Source organism: Molothrus aeneus, chromosome 5, assembly GCF_037042795.1.
Source record: "Molothrus aeneus isolate 106 chromosome 5, BPBGC_Maene_1.0, whole genome shotgun sequence".
In the NCBI taxonomy this organism is placed as follows: Eukaryota; Metazoa; Chordata; class Aves; order Passeriformes; family Icteridae; genus Molothrus; species Molothrus aeneus.
In genome coordinates, this window is record NC_089650.1 from 9,483,006 (window position 1) to 9,506,411 (window position 23,406).

The 23,406-nt window shown below is 40.6% G+C and overlaps 1 protein-coding gene across 1 annotated transcript in view; it reads right to left on the reverse strand.

The window, feature by feature from the left end:
• STAB2 (stabilin 2) overlaps nucleotides 1-1,612 on the reverse strand; it is an 82,080-nt gene extending 80,468 nt beyond the window's left edge. The window contains 1 exon segment of the mRNA XM_066549796.1: nucleotides 1,529-1,612. Coding sequence (XP_066405893.1) covers nucleotides 1,529-1,612 — 84 coding nt within the window.
• Nucleotides 1,613-23,406: the final 21,794 nt, after the last annotated feature.

Below are 23,406 nucleotides of genomic sequence, written 5' to 3' on the forward strand. Positions count from 1 at the left end.
TTGGTATTTGTGGAAGTAAGTTCCCCATTCACAAATGGTGAGAAATGACCTAATTCAGAGTATGGTTTTTAAAAACCAGCAACATGACCCTGGGCAGCACAGACCTTCTGGGCACTCACAGGATGCTGCAGCCTCTGCAGAACCTCACAGCTGGTCTGGGTGGGTGCCCTGGCACCTTGGGCAGGATTTCTGCACGTCCCATGGTGGTCCTGGACGAAGCCCTCACTCAGCACTTTCTCAGCCTCACAGCTGGACATTTCAGCAGCAAAGTGTGTGAGGATGTATCACAGACACTGATAAGGAGATTTAGCTCCATAACCTCTGAGTCACTATGTGGGATTGCCACCACCCACAAACAAGCCCATTTCAGCTATTTAGTTGTCAAATTTTAGTTTTATGAGTGCACTGTTGAAATCTGCCCTGGGTAACAGTGAAATATTTGGTTAGTGAAACCCTTTTGTTGTGTATGTGCTTTTCAGGTGTCTTTGAAGTAGAAATGTGACTTTTCCCAGATGTGGGTGTAAAGTGAATACAGCTTGAAAAGAAATTTGGTTATCATCAAAAAGGCACTCCACAAAATTTCATTTTTGGAACAATAAAATTAATTGGGTGTTTTGAAAAGGAAAAATTTAAATAAAAATAACTTATGCCCTTTCTCTACCACCAGCTGTAAAACACTATTTGTTTTGGAGTGGTAACATTATTTCTAGTTTCTCCCAATTCCTCATTTTCCCTTTTTGTTTTTAGAGAAAATGGAAGAAAGTTGACTTTTTAGTGACTCTTCTTTTTAGTTTTTTCCTTTTTTTTTAAGAAAAACATATTTCCCAGTACTTTTTGTACATTTCAGTGTATGTTTCCATTTAAAAACTGCAACCAACCAAGAACAATAGCAACAAAACACCTGAGTGTCTTTTCCCTTCCAATTCCTCTCTTTTTGTTTCCTTTTCTAAATCTGTTCTGCCTCTCTACAAGAGTGGTGAAAACAGATGTTGTGAAATTCCACAGATTCACAGGATTTGTACATGACAAATGCACCACTCTCCCAAAGGTCTACAAACCCTTTAATTATGTTTATAACTTTGTGTTATTACTTTACATAGCTCAATTCCTTCAATTTTTATCCCTTACCCGTCTAAAATAGCTTTTTCTCCTTTTAGTTAGGAAGAACAGATAATTTTTGCTATAGAAAAAATTCTGCTTTCATCTTCTGACTTACCAGAAATCCCAATCAATTTCTTTTGATAAATGCATAATTTACAGTCTTTTACCACATATGCAGTTTTAGGGACTTTTTCAGTGTACTCATGCTATATCATTCCAAATTCTCATACAGAATAAACTGATGCATTTCTGTTATTTCAGAGGACTGAATTACAGAACTCTCAGGTTATAATTCATTGTCATATGCACCAGTGACTGTTAAAGTGGGTTTTTCTGCCATAAGATACAGTATCTGATAACTGTTCTCTCTATAACACAGAGTAAACCAGACAAATAATAATCCATTATGTAAAAATCTGCTTCTTACCTCATCTTGGACTTGTGATGTCAAACAGAGTTTCATTGCAACCAAAAAAGCAAAAAAGAATAAAAACCCTGGACTTTTTTCCATTCTGAACTGGACTTTTTTTCTTTCAGAGCCGTCCAAGCATGAAAATTCAAATTTTGACATGAAATGATTGTTAGAGGTGCTGTTTTTTCTGCATTCTCAGGCAAATTCTTTTAACAGGGCTCTTGTCTTCCCCAAGGTAAATGAGCGAAGGATAAGGCATGCAGAACTTGTCTAGGCAGGAGAGTTTCCAAAATGCAGGGTATTTGCTGAAAGCTTCACTGGAAAGCTGAATAAAGCCTCCCTCACTGAATGACAGGATATCCTGACAGGGCTCCCATCATTTATTCCTCTCTCTGGAGCTGCTGACAGTACAAACCCAAGGACACTGAACTGTTATGACAGAGGATGATTTTAGATGAGCATGGATAGGAGGCTGGAATAGCTACTGGGCTGCTTATTATTACAGTTATTCAACTGATCTAAGGGAGAGCAAAGGATCTCTGGAAGTTGGCTTATCAGCCCTAATACCATAAGGGTAGGTCACCCCAGTGTGGTTCTTGGAGAAATACTATGCATTTTATCTCAGGAGGCCAAAGGAACCTCTTCCCGATTTGGTTAGCTACATCAAAAGGGGCATATTTCTCTCCCCTTTTGCTATTTTTGTGAAATAACTTTGACTGATTTTCTGGAGCTAAGCAGAGGAAAATTGATTTAGTTGTATTACTTAAGTGTGGTTGGGAGAGATGAATATTCAGATTTGCCAAAAGGAAGACTCTCTTTCTTCTCAGAGTTTTTCAGCTCATTTCTAGTGCTGCTCTTTGCCACTGCTCTGGTCAGCCTTGTGCAGGTTCTCTCATGTCTCAAATTCCCAAAAATGTGGCTCCCTCCAGTTTGTCAGCTTTGCCTGGTCCTCCAACATTAGAATTTTTTTCTGTCATTAGAAGGTGCTCCTTAAGGGTGCCTTAATACAAAGCTGTGCTTCATAACACCCTATCTTTAAATATGTGTGGTCTTCCTAAAGAACTGAGTGGTGATAAACATACAACATAATGTACAAACCCATCTACTTTTGTTACATGCTCTAAAGCAACTCTGCAAAATCACTGGGATGGCAGGGCAAGGTGTTTCCTGTGCACTCATCAAATCCTGTTCCTTTCTCTATATGATGAGGAAAGTAAATCCTTCCTTGTTTATGCAGCCATGATAGCAGCCAGGGTTGAGATGGACATGCTGACAGTAGGTAGGTTCCTTAGAAGGGATGTTTCTTCTGTCTGAGGTCAAGGTTTCACCTTACTTTGGCTTTGCACACAATGTACAATCTGGAGATATTAAAAAAAAAAAAAAAAGGTTTGGCAAGTTTAATCTTTCCTGTCCCTTCCCTGGTGGAAGGGATGGCTCAGGTTTTACTCCAAAAGCAGAATCCTGGAGGATCTTCTCTTCAGGGCAGTGGTAGCCCATGGCCACATCCCATTCTTTGTGGGGGAGTTTGGGAGTGCAATTCACGCTCCCACTTGGGCAGAGTGGCTGTCTGGGCAGGGTCAGTGCCACCTGGGCAAAGCCCTCAGCCTGGTCCCTGTGTCCCTGAATCTCTGTGTGGGTTCTGGCAGGAGCTGACAGCTCCTTCAGCAGCCTGGGGTCAGCTGGGTCTCCTGCCTGTTACCACAGTGGTGAAAGGAGCTGTAAATCAACCACGTCCCTTTCCTGTCCTGTGGGCTGAGATAAAAAGTAACAGCATCAGCTCTCTTGTTATCTGCTCTTGCCTCTTGTATAGGCACTTGTGTGAAGTAAACTCTTTTTCCCTTTCCTTCCTCTCCCCTCTCATCAGGCCATGGCCTCCTCACTAACTGCTATGGTGGCTGCTTTCCTTGTTCCAGAGGGGCCAGCCATCCTTTCCTCCTGCTGCTGACGGGCATTTTCCTCCTTCATGGAGACTGCCAGGTTCTGAACAGCTCTACAACCCTACCTGGCTGGCTCCTGCCCCACTTTGGGCAGAAATTCAGACTGAGAGGTCACCTGGAACACAGGATGGGGCCCTGGGGGTGGGAAGGTGTAGGAGCGTTGGGGTGGCACAGTCAGGATGGATGGAGAAAAGAGATCTCTGAAGCCAGGTCTTGGAACTTGTGGTTTGTTGCAAAGGGCCTGGGTGCAGGGCCCTGCTGGGAGCTGCCAGCCTCAGCTCAGAGCAGGCCTGAGAGAAGGAAAGAGGGTGGGAAAGAGAAAAAAGGCAAAAGTGTGGTAAAGGGGATGAGAGAGTAAAAGAGGATCAGAGAGCGAGGTTCCCATTACAATACAATAAATCTTCTTCTGTGTTGAATATTCTAATTCTCACTAACCAATTGAATACAAGATACAAATCCTATAGCATTTACATACAGCCTATATGAATCACTACATTACCATACTGTGTTGTATTTTAAACCCTAAAAACTTCCCTTTGGACCCCTTTTTCCAAGCTGATAGGGTCTGTTCTGACCCTTGGACTTGTCTGCAAACAGAGGGTATTGTTTCATCAAAAGGGGATTACCTTCAGCTGGCCACACCATTGTTTTCCAGTTGTTCAGTAACTGAGGTATCTCAAAGCTTGCTTTCATTTCAATCTTGCTTATAGTTTCCATATTCTCAAAATCTTCTGCCAGACAATCACATTTATAAGGCTTTCCTGTTTCATCTTCCCCAACAGGAAGGTGTCACCTCAGTGCTTGAAGCAGCCTGTGCAGGGTGGCAGGGTGTCTGCCAGCAGTGCCAGCCTGCCAGGGAGTGGCTTCCTGAAATCCAGGATCAGTTTGGCATGGGGAGCCCAGCCAAGCCTCCCTCCTCAGATCACCCTGTCTCAGCTTCTAATCACCCCTGAACCTCTGGAAACTTTCAGGTTGCAAGCAGCCTGGTGAAAAAGATTATTAAGGGTCACTGTGTGTACCTCAAAACTGGAAGTACCATGTGCTGGGGCATTCCCTTTTGCGTGTCACAGTTTTGCTCTGCTTTGCTATTGCATTCATGGACTGGATGCTACTACTTTAGGTAATTATAAACTAGTTGTCCTTTTACTTTCTTCATCCACCTACTGCCTCTCCCCAAGTTACTGCTTCTATTTCTGTGCTGTAAATATCAACTAACAAGAGAAAATGCGATGGCTCATTTATGTAGATGTTTTTGAAAATAATGTTTGTGCTTATTTCAGCAGCACCATGAGGTAGTTGCTCCTTCCCAGAGCCAGGTTTTTGAGGTCAGTTCAAAACTAAATCAAAATCAGCAGAGATATAGACATGATGGTTGCAGTGCTTGCTTTGTTCTACACAGTTTTGATGACTACTCAGCTTCCTGCATTTAAAAAAATTTTAACTGAATATTGATCACATAGCTTGCATTGTATTTTGTTCTCCTTAACTTTCAGAACGTGAAGCTCACTCAACCAGAGGTGACTGAGCTTCACGTGATGAGGTCTCAGGGACTCATACAAAGCTCAGCCATTTCACAATCATATTGCCAAAGCACCATTTCAGAGGAAGAAATAAGAAAGAGACAAGACTACTTTCAAAGAACGCTCTCATTGCAGCCTAAACATTTGTGAGCTTCACATGATAAAAGCTGGTATTGCTTTCCTGCAGCTCAGCTCCTCTCCCAGGGGTGCAGCCTATTTAGTGAGATCGTACAGAGTGCCAAGGGTGAGGGCAGTATTGAGCTAAATTTGATATTCTTACTTGGTAATTTGGAAGTAAGCAGAAGAAAATCAATGAATTATTGTTTTTTTACTGTATGTGGCTTCTGTTTTAGAGCCAGTCACAGCAGGAAAACTGTCACAGGGGTGTTTGAATACAGTTGGAGGCTCCACATGTCTGAGGGAAGTCACTTTGCTCTTTGTTTGGAAACTGGCTAAAGCACCTTGCAGAGGGGTAGGGAAATATAAAATGTGTTCATAAGAAGAAAGCTTCCTAGGGGGAGGGAGGCTTTGGCTCTGCTGAGAGAAACGTCTGAATGCTAATTGTAGGTGGGAGGAAGGGGGGTACAAACAACCAAGTTGCCTAGGAGGAGGCTTGGGGAAAGGAGGGGGGAATATTTGGGAAATACTGCCTTTGATTAACACAGACTTAATTGGAACATAACAAAGAGATATTAAAAAAAAAAAAAAAAAGGGTATGGCAAGTTAAATCTTTCCAGTGCCATACATCTGAGGAAGCCCACGGTGGCCTACGGAGAGCCTGAATGGACAATGTGGAAAATGCCAGGGGTGTGTAATTTTATCTGCAGGGTTATGACAGCCATCATTTTGAAGCAGGGTGACTATCAGAACTAATTAATTCTCCAGGCCCAGAGGATGCCCTGGGATGGAGCTGCAGCTGGCATGCTGAGGAATGCTGCACACCCGGCCCAGGCAGCGCCTTTATCCATGCTAATGAGGGAGAAGGCACCGACAGCTGATCTAAACCCCAATGTGCTCACCATGCATACAGCTGATGGCAATGCAGGCTGCCAGGCAAGGGGTGGTCTTAGCCATAGATTAGATCCTCATAGTGGCCTCTTCAGCTTTCTTTCTTTCCCTTCTTTTTTTTTTTTTTTTTTTTTTTTTTTTTGGGTTTTTTTTTGTGTTCTCAAAAGAGTCTTTCAGCTGGTGAAATTGTAAACAAAAGGCATTCTAGCTGAAACTGTGGTGAGAGGACTTTGCTAGGGAGCCATGAGGAGAGTGGTGTGTGCAGTGCTAACTTGGACTTTGATATTTACCACAAATTTTCAGGGCTGGCTTGGGCTGGGGAGATGTAATGCTGAGCTTAGAATCAGTATCATGCTCTGAAATTGAACTACCACAAAATCAAGGGCTGCCCCCAAGTACCTTTGCTACCCTTTCATGTTATTTGTAATTGCAGGGTGCTTAAAAAAAGTGGAAATCAGGGAATGGGTAAAGTCACAGGTTGTGTATGCTCTGTAGGATACAGGAGTTATTGATAAATCCCAAATTTCTTTTAAGTGTTCTCCATGTACAGCTGTGAGACAGATGTACAAGGAGAAACTGAACTACCACAAAATCAGGCACTGCTCACAGGGACCTCTGCTACCCTTTCGTGTTATTTGTGATTGCAGGTTGCTTAAAAAAGTGGAAGTCATTCTCAAGGAATGGCTAAAGTCCCAGGTCATGTAGGTTCTGTAGGATACAGGAGTTACTGATAAATCCCCAATTTCTCGGAAGTGTTCTCCACATACAGCTGTGAGTGAGGCAGATGTACAAGGGCATGAATCTACAGGGTTCCTGGGCAGCAGTGCCATGGGGCAGGGGAAAGGACTTGGTAACCTGGATCTGGAAGTGCAGGTGGCTTACAGGAATATTAAAGTCATCTTTGTGTCCCCGTCTCTATTTTCCATCTACCACCTTGTCATTCTTGACAGGCCATGCACAGACTCTGATCCCATGTTGCTCCCAGCCAATGGTGTGGTCAGTGAAGGAGGTACAAAAATCTTGATTTTCTTTGAACACTGTGGCTTTTCCTAGTGGTATTACACACTTCAGAATCATTAAATTTCATGTTTCGTGGCGTTTAAGTATAGCATGTATTTCTTGCAGAGATTTGAAGTAATATTAATTGCAATTCTGAACTGCTGGGTAAATGCACTAAAATGAATTTGTAGTTTGAGTTAACATCTGGCTGTGTAATGCCAGCATGTAAGGAGCTTCAGCTTTAAGATGTGATCAAAGAATACTGGAAGGTAGGAACCAATAATGGGCTTTCAAAGCTGGCTCAAATGGATCTTTATGGGTTTCTCAAGCAAACATGTTTTGCAGTTTATAAACATGCTGGAAGGATGGTGGGGCTTTTTTGTATGTCTTCTACGACAGTTCTGCTAAGGTTGCAGTATGTAAAGAAAATATATCAGGAAAACCCTGAGATTCCAGGATTTGGGATGGGTAGAGAGATGTACAGCATGGATTTCTGGTGCTGTAAATGTTACATTGATTTTTCTGACCCTATGGTAGGGAAGCAGGATGGAGAGTGGCACATACATTTCAGATCTTAGCAGGTAGCTGTGGTAGGACTGGGGATGCTTAGGAAATCCAGGCACCATAAGTTAAAGGATTTTGTGGAGCTGAGGAAGGAGTAGAAGCTGTGTTTTCACTGCAATGTAATAAATGTTTACTGCAATATAAAACTGATGACTTCCTTCCTTGCACTAGGTAATGCAGAACGCTTGCTGTAATTTTGGCCTGTGTAGAACTTGTATGCTCTCACAGTAATATTTCTGTTTTGTCTGGTCAGATGTAAACAAAGCTAGATTAATATAGTTAATAATTCACTACAAATGGAACTGAATTGCAGAAACTGATATGGAGCAATCAACCCTTGCTCAGCTTTTTTTATCTTCTTCTTCTTCTTCTTCTTTTTTCCTTTTAAATGCAGCCTTTATAACATTATCCAAATTTGCTTGTTTGTGGCTATAGTGGATTGATTTCAGCCAATTATCTTGTCTAGGAAAAGCCATCCCCAAATCTGACTGAGAAAGAAAATTGTGCAGAAAACACGTGACACAATTCCTACAAACAGAATAATAACACAATGTTATTTTTCGTTGTCTTCCTCCTCGTGATGTGTAAACTTGCCATGGTTTACGTGAAGTTACAGGGCTGTGTGATGTGCTGTTCTCGCTGGGTAGCTCGGTGTGGGAATGCAGAATGGGAATCCCTAAGCAAAAGCTGGGATATCTGGCATTGCTGGGAAGAGGCAAGTGTGGTGTTCCTGGGACAGGAACATCTGGCATTGCGGAAGAGCCACAGGAACATCTGGCATTGCTGGGAAGAGCCAAGTGGGGTGGGGCAGGGGTCTGCAGGCCAGCAGAGGCTGTGAACTGCTGCCACAGGAAACAGAGCTGGAGTGGGGAGAAGGAAGCTCAGGCTCTGGTTTTGTCTCTGTTATTTAAAGATGTGGCCAAGCCACTCTCCCTTCTGCCTTGGCTGTGTCTTCTCTCCTTTCTGCCTCTCGATAGCTTGTGTGTCAGTGCCTCCAAAGGTGACCCCCGAGGCGAGGATGGCTCCTGGCGGGCAAAACTGAAAAGTCCCTCCACCAGCATCCTCCGTCCCTCTCCAGATCCATGCACAGGACCATGGAACGCTCCGGGTTGGAGGGGACCAGGAGCATGACCCGGTGCGGGACCCTCCGTGGGGCCACCGGAGGGCAGCAGAGCCCAAGGCACCGCTCCGGAGCCGGGAAGCGGCTCCAAGGATTCCCCCGAGCCCAGCCATGGGATCAGAGTGGGAATGTGTCGCTGTAGGACACGAATAACATACACTGCTGTTCTTAAGGTGAAAAGGGAAGTTTATTATTTGACTCTAAATTTTATGGATTTTCAAAAGTCACAGGGGATTGGAGGGTGAAAGTGCCACCTCTCCAATGACGCCCGACAATCCAACAGTTCCTCAAATTTCTCTTTTTTCATAAAATAATGCAAAACAATGAGTTATTTACAGAAAGTGCGTGAGAAAGTTTGTTGTAAGAATGTAAACATCAGAAGGCTTAGAAAATCTTAAAAAATCAGGGTGACAGGAATGTGTTTGCCAAGACTGGGATGGTCTCCCAAAATTGGTCTGAGAGCATGTGGGGATAAAAAAAAATACAGAAAAGAAATAGGGATTAAGATAAATGATGTGTTGGAAGCATATAGAAAATAAATCAGTGAAAGAAAAATATAAAATATAAAAAGAAATGTGTAAAACATAGATATTATTATAAAAATATATTAAAACATGAGAGACAAATACATAAAATAGATGAAATAAATATTTAAAGGTATAAAATTAACATAAATAAATTAGAAATATTTTTAAAAATATATAATACATCTATAAAATAAATAGAAATCATATAGAATAAAGATATAGAAATGCAGTTATGCCACTATCAAAATGATGCATGTTTTTTTAATATATATATTTGGAAACAGTCATCTCTTGCAAAAAGTACAAAGTACATGAGGTAGAAGAGAGAGGATATAGTCAGATACCTGCACAAACATATGCTGCATCTCAGAATATGAGCAGCCAGGGAATTGGTCATGTTCCCCTGACTCACACAAAGTTTTATATATACACTATGAGTAAGAAATTTGAATATGATTTCAAATACATGGGAGCATCTGCTGAAGATTCATCCAAAAGATTCTGCTTTGTTGAAGACTAAACTTTGTTACAAAGTTTACTGTTTGGTGTGAGGTTTTCTGTTTGTTTGTTTGTTTTTTTTTTATGGTGACGAAGTAAACATACAAGGATTCTTTCCAGTTGTACAAAAGCCATGGTAAAAGGACTATGCTTTGTGGTAAACACACTGGAAAGTCTAAATAAACAGAAAAATGTAAAGGCAATGTTACTGGCAATGAGATTAGGCTGAGAACATGCAGAAAACCTCTTCAAAGGCTCACCTATGTGTAGCAAGGCTCTTTACAGGAGGCTCTTTGAAAGGACTGTGCAAAGTCCTCACCTACAAACAGATAAGTTTTGGATATGTCTAATGTAAAACAAAAGAGCTACAGTTTTAAAAGCTTCGATGAAGAAATCAAGTATTTAGAGCTAAGATCTAGAGTCCAGAACTAAATGTCCTCCCCAAGGCTGTTATTCACTCCAGCAGTTAGACAATACCATGAAGTAGTCCTCTGAAGAGAAGAAAAAAATAAAAAAAGAAAAAAAGGTTATGTAGGGGTTATAAAATAGAAACTTTCTACTTTGTTTTTGAGTGCTTGTTTTATTTTCAAATTTTAAAAAGAGAGACATTTTATTTTTTTTAAAATTTTATTTCTGTGACTTTTATGTGGTTCTTGGTTGGTTGGGGTTTTTTTTTAAAAAGTTTTGGAAATGTTATCAACCGAAATATTAAAAAAATAAAAAGAAGAAACCAAACCCACCTGTAAATAAAGTTTCAATGCAGTTGTTTCAAATTCACCCAGGTTATTAGCTACAGAAACAAGACTGATGATGTGAAGCTCTAAGGAGGGATAATTTACATCTTTGGGCCCAGTACCAACGCTGGTATTTTCCAATGCATCTCCTCCTGGTCCTGCCAGATACTCTTCCAAGACTCTCATCCAGCAGTATCTCTCTCTTTCTGTGATTGCAGAGTGTACTTTAACATCATTTAACATGAGCAATGTTAAAGCAGTGTAAAGGCTATAACATCATTTAATATCATTTCACATTCACAACTTTTTAACATCCTCTTTTTGCCCATCATCATCAATGACTCTGAACCAACCAGAACCCCAAAGTCCCTTTAATGTCCATTCAGGACAAATGCTGGCTAGCTGCCCACAGGTTTTTAGGGATAAGGAATGGCACTGTAGGACAGTGAAATTTCAACTTCAATTTATTGTTTGTTTGTTTTTGTTGTTTTTTTTTTTTAATTTTGACTTGCAGCTGTGAAGTTATATAAAAAACTTCAGGAATCAGTTTGGAAAATTACTTTATTGATCTCCTGGGGGGAAGCAACCTCTACTTCCTAGAAGAAAACCAAACAAATAATTAAAAATATGGCGTGGGATTCTCTTCATTCTTCTCCTGACTTTAGTTTCCATGAAAAAATATAGAAAGATCTGGAAGGATCTGGAGAATGAAAGTAGCAGATATTAGAACATTAGGAAGTGATAAATGCCTGTGTGGAGTAGGTAGAAAACTAATAAAAAATTAATAGATGTGTGTATGTACTAATGTACTATGATGTGTGTAGAAATCAAAAATAGGATTTTCTTGGTTTTTCTTATTCTACAGTAAGAAATTTTTTGAAAGAATTACCTTAAAAATTTACAAAAAAATGTTCTTTGAAAATAAGAGGTGAAAGAGCTTTCAGCCATTTCTGCTAATGCAACTTCTCTCTTATTATGTAATTGCAGGTAGGTGCATCTTCACTTTTTTAGAAGTTTGTGGTTGAGAAGTACAACTCAGAAAATTGTTTCACAGACTTCCTATGCAGTGTTTAGCTAGAATGTATAAGAAGCAAACTCTTTTTTCTTGTAGAAAGTATTTGGAACAACTTTTTGGTTGAAAAAAATTTACTGAAGGAAAAACATGAATGTTCACATTTTTTTTTGCCTCAGTGCTGGATAAAGCACCTGCCTGGCACACTGGGCTCCTCAAAGATGTAGTAGCTTGTCTCAAACTTTGTTGAGGAGCAATTCAAGTGCCTAAACACTGGCATCTATTGCTGCTTTAGATGTCTTTGGTACTAGTGAGTGCTGTGGCTTCCTGGAGCAGTATCTGGCAGCCACATGGGATACCAGGAAGCCTCTAAAACAATCCTAGACAGCTAAAACACATCCTGTGTGTATAAGGACTCTAAGGAACCAGAAACCTGAAAGCATCAACAGCTGCAGAGTTAGTGTGGCTCCTGAGGGCTGGGTGTAGGATGACCACAGAAATCTTCTTTCCAAGTCCCATCAGGCAAACACCTGCAGAATCACAATTTTTAAGATGCAGATTTCCCTCTTTCTTGCTTGTGAATCCAGCAGTCAGGAAGCAGTGGCTGCCTGGAGGTCCCAAGAAGTGCAGTGCATGGAACCAGTGTTCTGAGGGGAAATCAAACTCATTCCTTGAATCGATGCCTTCCTTCATAAAAGGTTTTTTTGCAGTCCAGGATTGTTGTTGGGAAATCAGCATTAAAGAAAAGTCACAACTTGTTGTTTATCTGATGTAGGCTGCAATCAGAGGGTAGAGTAGATACTCACCTGTTCCCATCAACCACTGCTGAGTATTTCAAGAGGTGTTATGAAGCAAGGTTTCTGTCTGAGATCCAGCTCTCACTGGCTTGGCATTCTCAGTTTTCCAAAAGAACTCCGTTCTCATTGTGACTGTTATGACCAGGTTTTCAAGACATGTCAACAAACTGAGTGCTGAGCTCCTTTGAAAATATCCTAATAATTATTTAGGTGGGTAAATAGCATCTGACTCTGGTTCTAAAAGCTGGTTCTTTCTGGAAAGTCTAATCACTCAGTGGTGTATATTATCAATTTTTCATGTTCCCTGTCTATGATTTGCCTTTATATATTTTCAGCATTTGAGCTGTTGTAGATGCAGAATTTCTGCAAAATTAGAATGGTAGAGCAGCCATAGATTGCACTAGGGTGCAATAATTTAGGATCAATGAAATGCAGCCTTCCTATTGATGGGTTGATCACATTAAAACTTGAATGCTATCACTGAGCTAAGTTTCCCAAGTTGCTGATAATTAGCAAGAGAGGATATGGTAGAAGAGTGAGGGTGAATTCTTCACTCAGTGTTAATAGACCAAAGTCTAGGGTGAAAAAATCCAGTGCTGATTGCAGTCTTGCCTCCAAGGATGACAGCACTGAAGCTTTTAAACAACAGTGAAGCTTTTAAACACTGTGTCCATTACAAAGTTGGATTTAACTAATTCCTGTCACAGCGCTTAAGAGGCAAAATGCCCAAATTTGTGTTCTTGGCAAAACTCCTGAGTGAACACGTTATTCTGAATTTAACCCTTGAGATATGTCAGAGTGCAAACATAGCAACATGCCTTGAAATCAAAGACTCATTTGATATTTTCTTCTTGAGAGTTCTCAGTACTGGAGGTCGAGCAAAAGAGTAGAGAAACAGGCCAAATGCAGAATAATGCTCTTAAAGCACTTCTTCAGGATTCTGCCTCTAACAAGTTATTTTTATGTGGTTTATATAATTTCTTTTACCTCCATGGCATCTTGTGGCCGTGGCTTCCACAGTGTAGTTGCACTCTATGTGAAAAAGCTCGTCTCCTTTATTTCAAACCTTCTGTCAGCTGCTGGGGTGTGAGAAATAGCTAATACTCTAGGACTTTGTGAAATTGTACCATCCCTCCAAACTCTGCCCCTGTTAGTTTTTTTTCAGGTACAGGTGCTATAGTTGATGTAGTTTCCCCTCATATATGAATCTCCCTGGATCTCTGACCTGAGTTTTCTCTGAGCTAAAACCTCTTCTGGTTCATCTCTGTAGCTTTGGAAATGGGAAGATCTAAGCTGCCTACAGCAGTCAAGATGTTTGTGCCTCACAGATATCTCTTGCTATATAACAGTATTTTTTCTTCTTCATTCTCAGTTCACCTTAAAAATCTCAGCATTTTCTGTCTGCTCTTTAAAATGGAGCTGATAGTACAGAGAGGGAGGCACAAGGGTGCCATATTTTATTGATGGTGTGTGAATACTGGTTTAAGGACAGTTTTAGGGTCATGGTTATTTTTTCCATGCATGTGTGGATTAATGCAGGATTTAATTTGCTGCTCATCCCCCTGGCTTCTTGTGAAATGCTCTTGCATCTTCCCAGTCAGTTATCTTTACAATCAACCTCTCTGAGCATTTTCATAGCATGTTATGTTTTGTTGCCTCATTAACAGCTCCATTTTCAACTATGATTTCAGCATAACATCTGAATGTATCTCACTTCCCAGCCAGTATTTTCTCTCTAGTGTGAAAATCACCTTTTTCTCATTACCTATATTTCAGTTAGCTGCTAAACCACTTGAGGAGCTTCTCTCCATAACCATTTTGTTCCTTTCAGAGGTTTTTGTAAAGGGCTGTTCTGCTGGGGAAGTCTGAATGGCTGGGTGCTATACAAGGCTATAGCTCTGGTGGAGTTCTGGGGATCTACACTCCTTAGAAGAGCAGGCTATCTGACAAAGAATTCACAAACATTTAGCCATATACTTTTATTCTTGCAGGTACTGCATAAGAAAATCTATTGTCTCAGTTTCTTGACCAAAGTGCTCAGCTGTATTATCAAGTTGCCATAAAATCTTTGCATTTCATCTACTGTTTCTTTATCCAAAAGCATGGTGTTGGTGCAGACATATGCTCCCACCTTCTTTTGCTCTTTGAGGCAGAGAAATGAGAATAGTTTGGTCATTTGTGACTCATGAAGAAGTATGGCAGTGATATTGTAAAGTGAAACATTTATTATTTTTGTTTCAAATTAGGTAAGAATACCTAAACTATATAATGTTGGTTTCATGAAAACTGTCCAGTGAACAGTATATTGCTCTGCCCTTTGAAAGCAAAGGTGGTGCAATAGGTAGAATTAAAGGATTATTTTGAGCAGTCTTTGAATAACTTGTTTTCTGACTGGCTTGTTGCTATAACCTCACACTGCCCCCAGTGTATTGTCTTTGGTTGGAAATTAGATACCTGCACAGAGCTGCAAACATCATCTGCAGAACATGAAATAGAAAATCTCAAATGTATTTGGAGTGAGGCTGCCTGATATATTAGATACAAAGAAGTGTACTTTGAGACATGATGCTGTGGAAGTTGTATTTTCTTCTTTCAATTATTTAAACCACTTGAGCTTGTCTGTCAAACTTAATAACACCATGAAAATCCCCTGGTGAAGCTACAGTTTTATGATACCAGGTAGGGTGTATTTTATTTTCTATTTCCTAAATTATTATTGTCAGCAAGCACTCTAGATTGCTTTTCTGTAATTGCCTTCCATGTGATAGGTGCTCCAAGATGTTTTGTCTCTTAGACTCTTGGTCATGGAGAGCCCTTCACAAAAGAAATCTGTCTCATTCTGGTTATTGCTGACTTCAGAAGGGGTTTGGGGTTTTTTTCTCTTTGCTGTGTCAATGTTTAGAAAGTGCCTGGATGTATGTAAAACACTTCTTTACCTAAATCTCATGTAATATTTATGGAAATCAGAATAATTTTAGTAAAATACTTTTTTTCTTTTAGGAATATAAAGCTTAATTAAGTTTTTCTCGTGAAAAAAAATTCATATTGATGTTGTTGGTCTAAAATGATCAGTCCAAATATTTTGCCTTCTTCAAATATGACCACTGGCAGTTCTGAATTCTGGAACTAAAACATAGAAAGTCACATAGGTTTAGCTTTTATTGATATAAGGAAATAATTGCCACTACTAACTAATGAAAATATCATAATGTTAAAATGTAGCTCTTGGAAAATTTGCCTTAATGCAAGAGATTAAAAAGATTAAGTCTGTTTAATTAAATTAACCCAGGAGGTAAGAGGTGTTAAAAGCACTAGGTAGTACCTTTACAATAAAAAGAGTAATAAAGGAGGAAAACAAAGCTTGGTAATTTCAGCAGAGAAAAATATTGCATATTTCTAATAGTTGAGGCAATTAGTCCAGATAACTATCTGCTGGAGTGAGCTGCATTCTCCAAGCACCGAAGGAAGATTTTTAGGTATCTTTCAAAAGTAGATGCTACAGTTTTATGAGTAGTTATGAGCGTGACTTAGTGCTGTGCCAGAGGGTTTAGGCTGGATTGTGAGGACTGGTCTGTAAGTTCTGCCCTAGTTGTGCTTTGGGGTTTTAGCCTTTTTGTAAATTTTGGCTGAGGTGTGTATTTGAATTCTGAGTGGACAGGATGGCACCTTTCACTTAAACCACCTGATTTTGGGTTGTTATGAGAGAGATGCTAATGGTGCCAAAGCTGAATTCATGAGGTAGGTTGGATATTCATTGCAGCCCCAAAATGTGGCAGCAGAGTAGAGAAATTGTCCTTGCTTGCAATTGAAATTGTCTGTTTTCAGAACAAGAAGAGAAAAGCTGATTTGTGACTTAAGGAGATATTTCCAAAATCCATTCAAGAACAGCTAGAAAAGAGACAGATAGTTGTAAGAAAAGGAGCAATTTAAAAAGAGGGAGTAGGTTGTTCACTCAAGTCAGTTGGCCTAAATGTGTCATAGGTAGGACTCCAACAATAAGTAATATTGTTCCCATTGCTCTGAAAATCAACAGCAAAATACAGAAAGTACACTCAAGCTGCACAGTGGTGTGATGCAGCTTGGGATGGATCTGGGAAGAAATCCTGTTGCAAACTTAGATGCTTTTATCCCTATATGGTCCATCTTGCAGCAAGGATCTCATGAAACCTGGAAATTCCTCATCCAGACCAAGCTACAGGAAAACTGGAATGTGCTACTGCCTAATTTCAGTCTTGGCTAAACCTTCCTTATTAAAGTCATGATTTTCCTGTGTGGAGACAGTAAAACATGTTAATAAGACAATTCATGAGAATGTGAAAACTTTCAGCGACTGGTTTGGAAGTCAGACTTAGCAGGAAGAGTGCATAAAATGGTTTAGACCCTGCTGGATGGGAGGTCCAGCAGCACTGTTGCTTCCTCTCAAGTGACAGAGGTATGTGTTTGGGTTTCAAGGACATGAAATTCATCCTCTAGCATCCTGTGTGGTATGGACCACTGTAAATCCCTCTCTAAACTTTCATTTAGAAAGAAGTGCTGGAGTCTGTCCACAAAAGCTAACATTCTGTTTTCCCCAGTGATAAATTACCATAACATTTGATAAACACAGTATGCCATAAGAGGGTATATCAGCCACTGTTATCAAAAGTTAATTTTCTAGACTAAATATTCATTTGGATCATTAGAGCTATTAAATCCTGTGTCAGGTTTTAAGGAGCTGGCTGTGCCTGAATGCTAGAAGGAGCCTGAAAAGAATCATATCCTGTCAAGATAAATGATTGAACTGTTCAATGAACTCTTTGACTGGCATTGGTTCCAGTCATGCCAGCTGAAGCTCAATTCCTCTTTGTCTGTGTGGTCTTGTTTTCACCTTGCCTGTGGGGTGAAAGCAGTTTGATGTGACCCCCTTGCAGACAGAGGCATGAGCCTAACCTCTATTTACACCCTGTCATAATGGGGAGCTGGCAAACACTGCCGCTTGCTGCTGCTCTCCTCCTTTTCCCTGCTTTTTTTTTTTTTTTGTAAAATAGTTAGAAGTTGTGCATTCTAATAATAACCTAATTAGCATAGTAGGCTTATAACATCTTGTTTATGTTGTCTACTCTATTTTGAACAGAAAGAAGCAAAGAAAATATGCTCTTTTGTGTAGCTCAAGTACTGCCTTAGGGACAGCATATGATGTGGAGCAATAAGGTAACTGGGTAACGTATGTAGAATTTTATCCTTTTGAAATTAAAATTTGAGATGTGAGCTAATTCAAAGCCCGAGGCTCACATTCAGATTTTAAAGTTGGTGTATGATACTTGATACCTGATTTATTTTTTGGCCTTCAGCAAACCTCCTAACAAGTTGAGTTTGTTGATAGTGCTGTATGTTTGCTCTGACTCTAAACTAATTTTTTTTCTATAACAGTAAAACTATTGTTCAGCCCTTTTTCTTTATGGCCAGACTTTCTGTGTAACCTACAGCCTCCTGCTCCCTCCCTCCCTTTCCCTCTGGTTCACTGATTGTTTCTTGGGCCAGACTTGGAATGTCAACACAGCCAAGCACCCCAAGATCTCCCTACCCCATGCTCTCACAGTGACTGACTTGGAGCACTGGGGATCCCACAGAATTCAAAGGAAACATGCCCTGGGAAATAAAAGGGAGGAAAACTTGCTGGGGAATTTTCTGGAAAATAACTGTGTGGATTTCAGGATTTTCAGGTGAAGTGAGACACTGCAGGTCCACTTGAATGTATTGTTGCATTATTGTGGGGCAGGGCCCTGGTTTACTCTACAGTGGCTATCTCCTGACAGTGATTTATCACCATAATATGTAAAATGTTTGTGACCTACAGCAGTGACTGATAGCTCCCCTAGAACTCACAAAAGGGAAGAAAAGAAGCCTTATTTAAAACTACAAAGGAAAGAGATGATTCTAAAAAGAAAGGGAGGAAGGAAGGAAAAATGTGCTGATGGATCTTCTTTGCATTTTGAGGGATCATTTCTATCTCTACAAGGAGATAAGTTATAAATAGAATAACAAATATATACCATTCTTTTATGACTACATTAAAGGGAAACAAGATGTAAATGAGATGGAACAATTTGTGGAGACGGCTAGAAACCTCTCGGATAATACACGCAAATATAATGTTAGGAAATAAAGAGTCCCTTCATGAGTAATGGAAAAAGAAAAGAGAAGATATTTTTCATGTATTCAATCTATAATTAAGATTGTTAAATTGTTTTGAATGTAAATCCTGATCTGAGGAAAGAGAGCAGGGACGAGTTATGTTTGTTCCTCTTGAGAATGAGGTTTGTTGCTCTGAGAATTATCCATGTGTCCCTACTGGAGGGGAGATCCAATGACAATTGAGTCACAGCACTGCTGCTACTACGCCCTAAAATTTGAGGCTGTGGAGAAGACACTAAATGAAATTGTCCGAAAGGATAAGGATCATTGTCCTCTCAGGGTGCTGATGGAAATGGAGATGTGTGGGAGGAATCTTTGGTAATGCTCAGAGGGAGCCTTAGCATCTCCTTCCCCACATGCCCAATCTCCGCCCTGCAGGTGCAGGAGATGGGGAGTGATTTAGATGATCATGTGTCTGAGTGCTGAGACCAGCAGAATGTCTCTCTTGATATCTCTTCTTACACTGTAACACTACAGAGAGGAAAACTTCTTTTCCTTGTCTTCCTTCAACCTGTTTGTATTTATCCTGGAATGTAAAAGTATGCAAATTAGCCTGTGGCTTTTAATCCTGTTTCGGACCTGTTGTCATGTAAGGTAGTAAGGCGTTGCATGCTTGTGTTACACCCTAAGTTACACCCTATTGGCTCCTTCCCCTGTTCCTATGCCTGAACAGAGGTGTTCCTGAGGCTCTCCCTCCCTTTTCCTTGATTGGGCCTCACCTTGATGCTGCCTGGAGGCCAAGGTCAGCCGGGAGGACCCTGAGGGAGAGAGCGGGACCTTGGTGGGGGGAGTGGGTGTTGGAGAGGGGAACATCTCACCACATGGCTGAATTAAACATCTATGCATATTATGCAAATGCCTTTTTTGCTTCTTTACCCTGGACTTTACTAGCAGCAATTCAAACTGCAACACATGCTCTGTAACACTTCACTTTTTGGGTCCAAAGATTGCTTCTGCTACCATGACTCATTAGAGAGAGCAAGCTGTGGGAAAGTGGCACTTCTGCTGTGCCAAAGCTGTCCTGTACCACGAGGACAGCTAGTGAGTCCTAGTGTCTAGGACTAGGAATCCTAGTCCTGAGTGACTCAAAAATGCTATGAGGGACACCTGGAGTCAGCCGGGGATGGAAGGATGTGTAACAGAGCTAGCTAGATACCTCCAGAAAATGTTCCCTTTTCCTGTGAGATGATACCTAGTTACAGAAAAGACTGTTTTCAGGAGAAAACATATTTTCAACATTTTCTAGATGAAATTTTTCTTCTTCTGCTTTGGCACATGAAATTATCAAAAGAAAATATTCCATATGGACTTCCCTTTCTTTCTCCCTGTATGGCTATTGACTTGCAAACCTTTTCAGGATTTTGGCTTTTTGTTACATTGAGAAAAGGAAGTGTTTGGCTACTCGAGTTGGCAGCGGGGAGGAAGGCTGCCCAGCGTGGCTCTCACGCCCCATGGTGTGGTTGTAAGGATTCACGCACATCAGCAAGGCAAAGCCTTGCAGTGTGATACCCTGGCTGCCTTCTGGTCCTGAGTGGGGCTCCAGCATGGAGCAGCAGCTCATGGCAGAGAAGTTCCATGCTTAAAACCCTTTGTCAGAGCAGCTTTGCATGCACAGCAAAGCCTTTTTACTTGTGCTTTGCTCAGCAGCTTGGGGGTTGTCCCCTACATTGCGATGAGTTTCGTGCTACCAGAGGCTGCTTGGTTTTGGAGTAAGCCATGAACTTAGAGCACCAATTGCATTAATTGCTTTCACGCCAGCATATTTCTATTGTGGCTGCCATTATAGTTGTGTAATGTTTCTTCTCCCTCTTCTTTCATGGCTTTCTTTGCCTTGACAGGCTCAGTCAGATTCCCTCATTCACATCTGCTAATGTGAGGGCTGAATAGAATAAATCCGTGCAACGATGGCTTCAGAAAAGACGGGAGGAGGATGGTGGAGGGAGAGGTGTAATAATCTCAAAAAATAATTTCTACTTAATAAGTGCCATTTCAAAAAAAAATATTTCAGTTAGTTTGTCCCGAGCAAGATCCTTGTAGTATGAGTAGTAACAGGGCCCCCCCAACCCAAAAGTATTATCAACCCCCCTGTTCCTTTTTTCCTCAGCTTAAAAGTCACCCAAGCGAAGGAATAGACAATGCACAGATTACTTTATTTGGCTTCGTCAGGTTTGCCAGGAAAGGAGAAAGCTGCCAAGCTCCCCAAGACAAGCTATGCTGGGTGCTTGCCCTTGTGCCAGTGTGAAGACAAAAAAAAATCAGGAGCCTTGAAAAGAAGCTGGTGCAGCACATGGCTCTTTCCCACTCCTCACAAATGATGGCTGTTGTGCTCGTTAACCTCTTCTGGGGCTCAGTCAGTTCACGCTGTGCAGCAGCGGAGAGCTGAATGAAATGAAAGGCTCACAGGACCCATAGAAACGCCATAACTCCTTCATTCCCAACGCGCAGGCGAAGGCCACCTTCCCCCTGGAATACCAAGTGCCTCTCGTCAAACTCTTAATAAGTCAATCCTGGCTCCATGTGGCGGTGACAGCTTGGATTCCTGCACAGGCCAAGCCCAGCTCCTGATTTACCCCACTGGCTTTGGCAAGGCACCTCAGGCTCGTGCTTGGCTTCGCTCTGCCCGCACGCTCAGACGAGTCTGAGTCCCCAGCAGGCCTGGGTTCAGCTTAGTTAAACCAGCCCTGTCTCTGTGCAAAGCCTAGTCCCGCTCAGATCCTTAGCAGGGATCTGAAAGGAGACACGTAATGAGCTTTTAGCTTATGAGATCATTAAATAACTCCATAACATCCCTCATAAAAAAATGTCTTTTTTATCCGAGTGGCTGCAGTTCTGATAAATAAAAGAGAATCTCTTCTTTGTGCTTATAAATGAACAAAGGAGACTGTACAGGCTGATCCAAGGCCCACAGAAATGAAAGGGAAAGCCAAAGACTTCAAGGCACTTCAAATGTAGGCTCTTCTAACTAGTAGCCTTTGATTTTAAGGATTTTTATCTCAAAATGAAGAGGACAAAGCTACTGTTTAAAAGGAGCTATGAGCAGTTGAAGGGCATGATAAACTCCCATCCGAGTCTGTGTGCTGCAAACAGACTAAGATATGAGCTCTGATATTTAAAACAAAAGGGGAGAAAAGTTGAAACAAAGCCTAGACCTAATTAGGAAAATCTCAAAAAACATACCAAGAAAAAATAAAAAGCTGTGGCAATTTGAATGATACAGGGAAAGCACGTTGAATTCAGCACAACTGATTTTTTCCTTTAACATTTTTCACCTGGGTTTATATATCAAAGGGCAAAGTATGCAGAAGAAAAAAAAGGAAGAAAATGCTATTGCAGCAAAATGTACCTTAAAATGTGAAATGCATTTAATGGTGTACTATTAATGTATTGCCTTGGCCATCAAATTGCAATATTATCCAGTGCTTCTTAGATGTCAGTGAGTGCAGGATGAAGAGCCACTTTCCATGTCTTGTGATTCTGTTGCCTCTTTGGATGAGGAACTATTGCTGGGATCACCTTTTTCTTTTTTTTACCCGCCCCAGTTCCAAATCACCATTAATTCAGTGAATTCTGTGAGTTTTTGGATGGCGCCCCTCCTGTTGGGTCAGTGGGTGCCTCATTTTGCTGTCAGACACTGAAGGATCTTATTCCCTGATTCCTTGGTCAAGCTGAGAAAGCTTTCTAGGCTCACCATACAGTGAAAAATATCCAGATCAGGAGCTTATATAATAGCAATTTTCAATTTGAAAACTATATAAAACATGGTTTTTTAATAATCCTGTATATCTTTAAAGGAAATAACATCAGAAAGTTTATAGCTTGTCCGACTTAACCTTGGGGAGAAGCATGTAATTGCATTTACTTTTGTTTCATTTCAATTTAAATCCATGAATGTCTATGTGTTGGTCTTGTGCTTGGTATGTAAAAACCAGAAAGCAAAGCCTAGTTAAGAGAAGCAACTGCAAAATGGTATGAGTGTTTCCAAGGGATGAAAAGTGTGTGGTCTTCATTCAGATTTCAAACTGGTTTGACCCCATGTCATCCTATTGGCTTTAGTTATTGTCCTGATTTATGTTAGCACAGACAAGAGCAGGATTAGATATAAATGTGGTAGCCCATTGTTTAGATGAAACATGTTTGTTTTTCACAGCAGCATTCAGAGAAGTTGACTAGAACTAAATAATTTTAAATATATATTTTTCTTTAGAAAAAATGTGTCTAAACCCATCTGTATGCTCATTTTATGCAAAATTAGAATTAGATATTGGAACATTTAAAAACCCCATAGTCCTAGATGATTAGAAAAGCACTCTTAAACGTATTTCTGTCCTGTTTTTCAGTAATTAATACACATGAAAAGATGAAGTTTTTAAATGAACTACAAATTTTATCATCTGCTGATGCTGAGATTATACTTTCAGTGAGATGTACAAAATTAACTTAAAAATTATTTAAAAAGTGCTGTTTGCCTTTTCACCTCACTTGCCAGAACATTGCACTGTTACTAAGATTCACCTGAGTATGCATATTCTTATAATGAGCAGCTCTTCAGAAAAGAGAGTAATTGCTTGTGAACTGAACATATAGTATGGCTGGCTTAACTTGGCCGACTTTTTGAGTTTTAATATAGTCAGAGGAGAGATGTCTTCACTTCTGTATCACTCTATGGCCACTGGGACAAGGTAGAGCCTGCTGAGTGTAGAATATGGTCTTGATTTAAAAGTGTAATATGGTTTAAAGTTAGAAAGCAATCAGAATAATACAGATAATGTATTATTAAGCTGGACTGGTGAAACCTGGTGAACCAGCAGCAGGGAATGGAGAGCACTCAGGTGTATGGGGCACTGGAAAAGACGAACAGCCCAACGGAGCATGGCAGCATGTCAGGAATATGTTGGAGCATGAAGAGAGGCCTGAAATCCATGGAAAAGAGATCTCTTTAAAAGGCAGGTGGGGGTAGATAAGTATCAGGTTTAGATTGGATACCAGAAAAAATTTCTTCATTG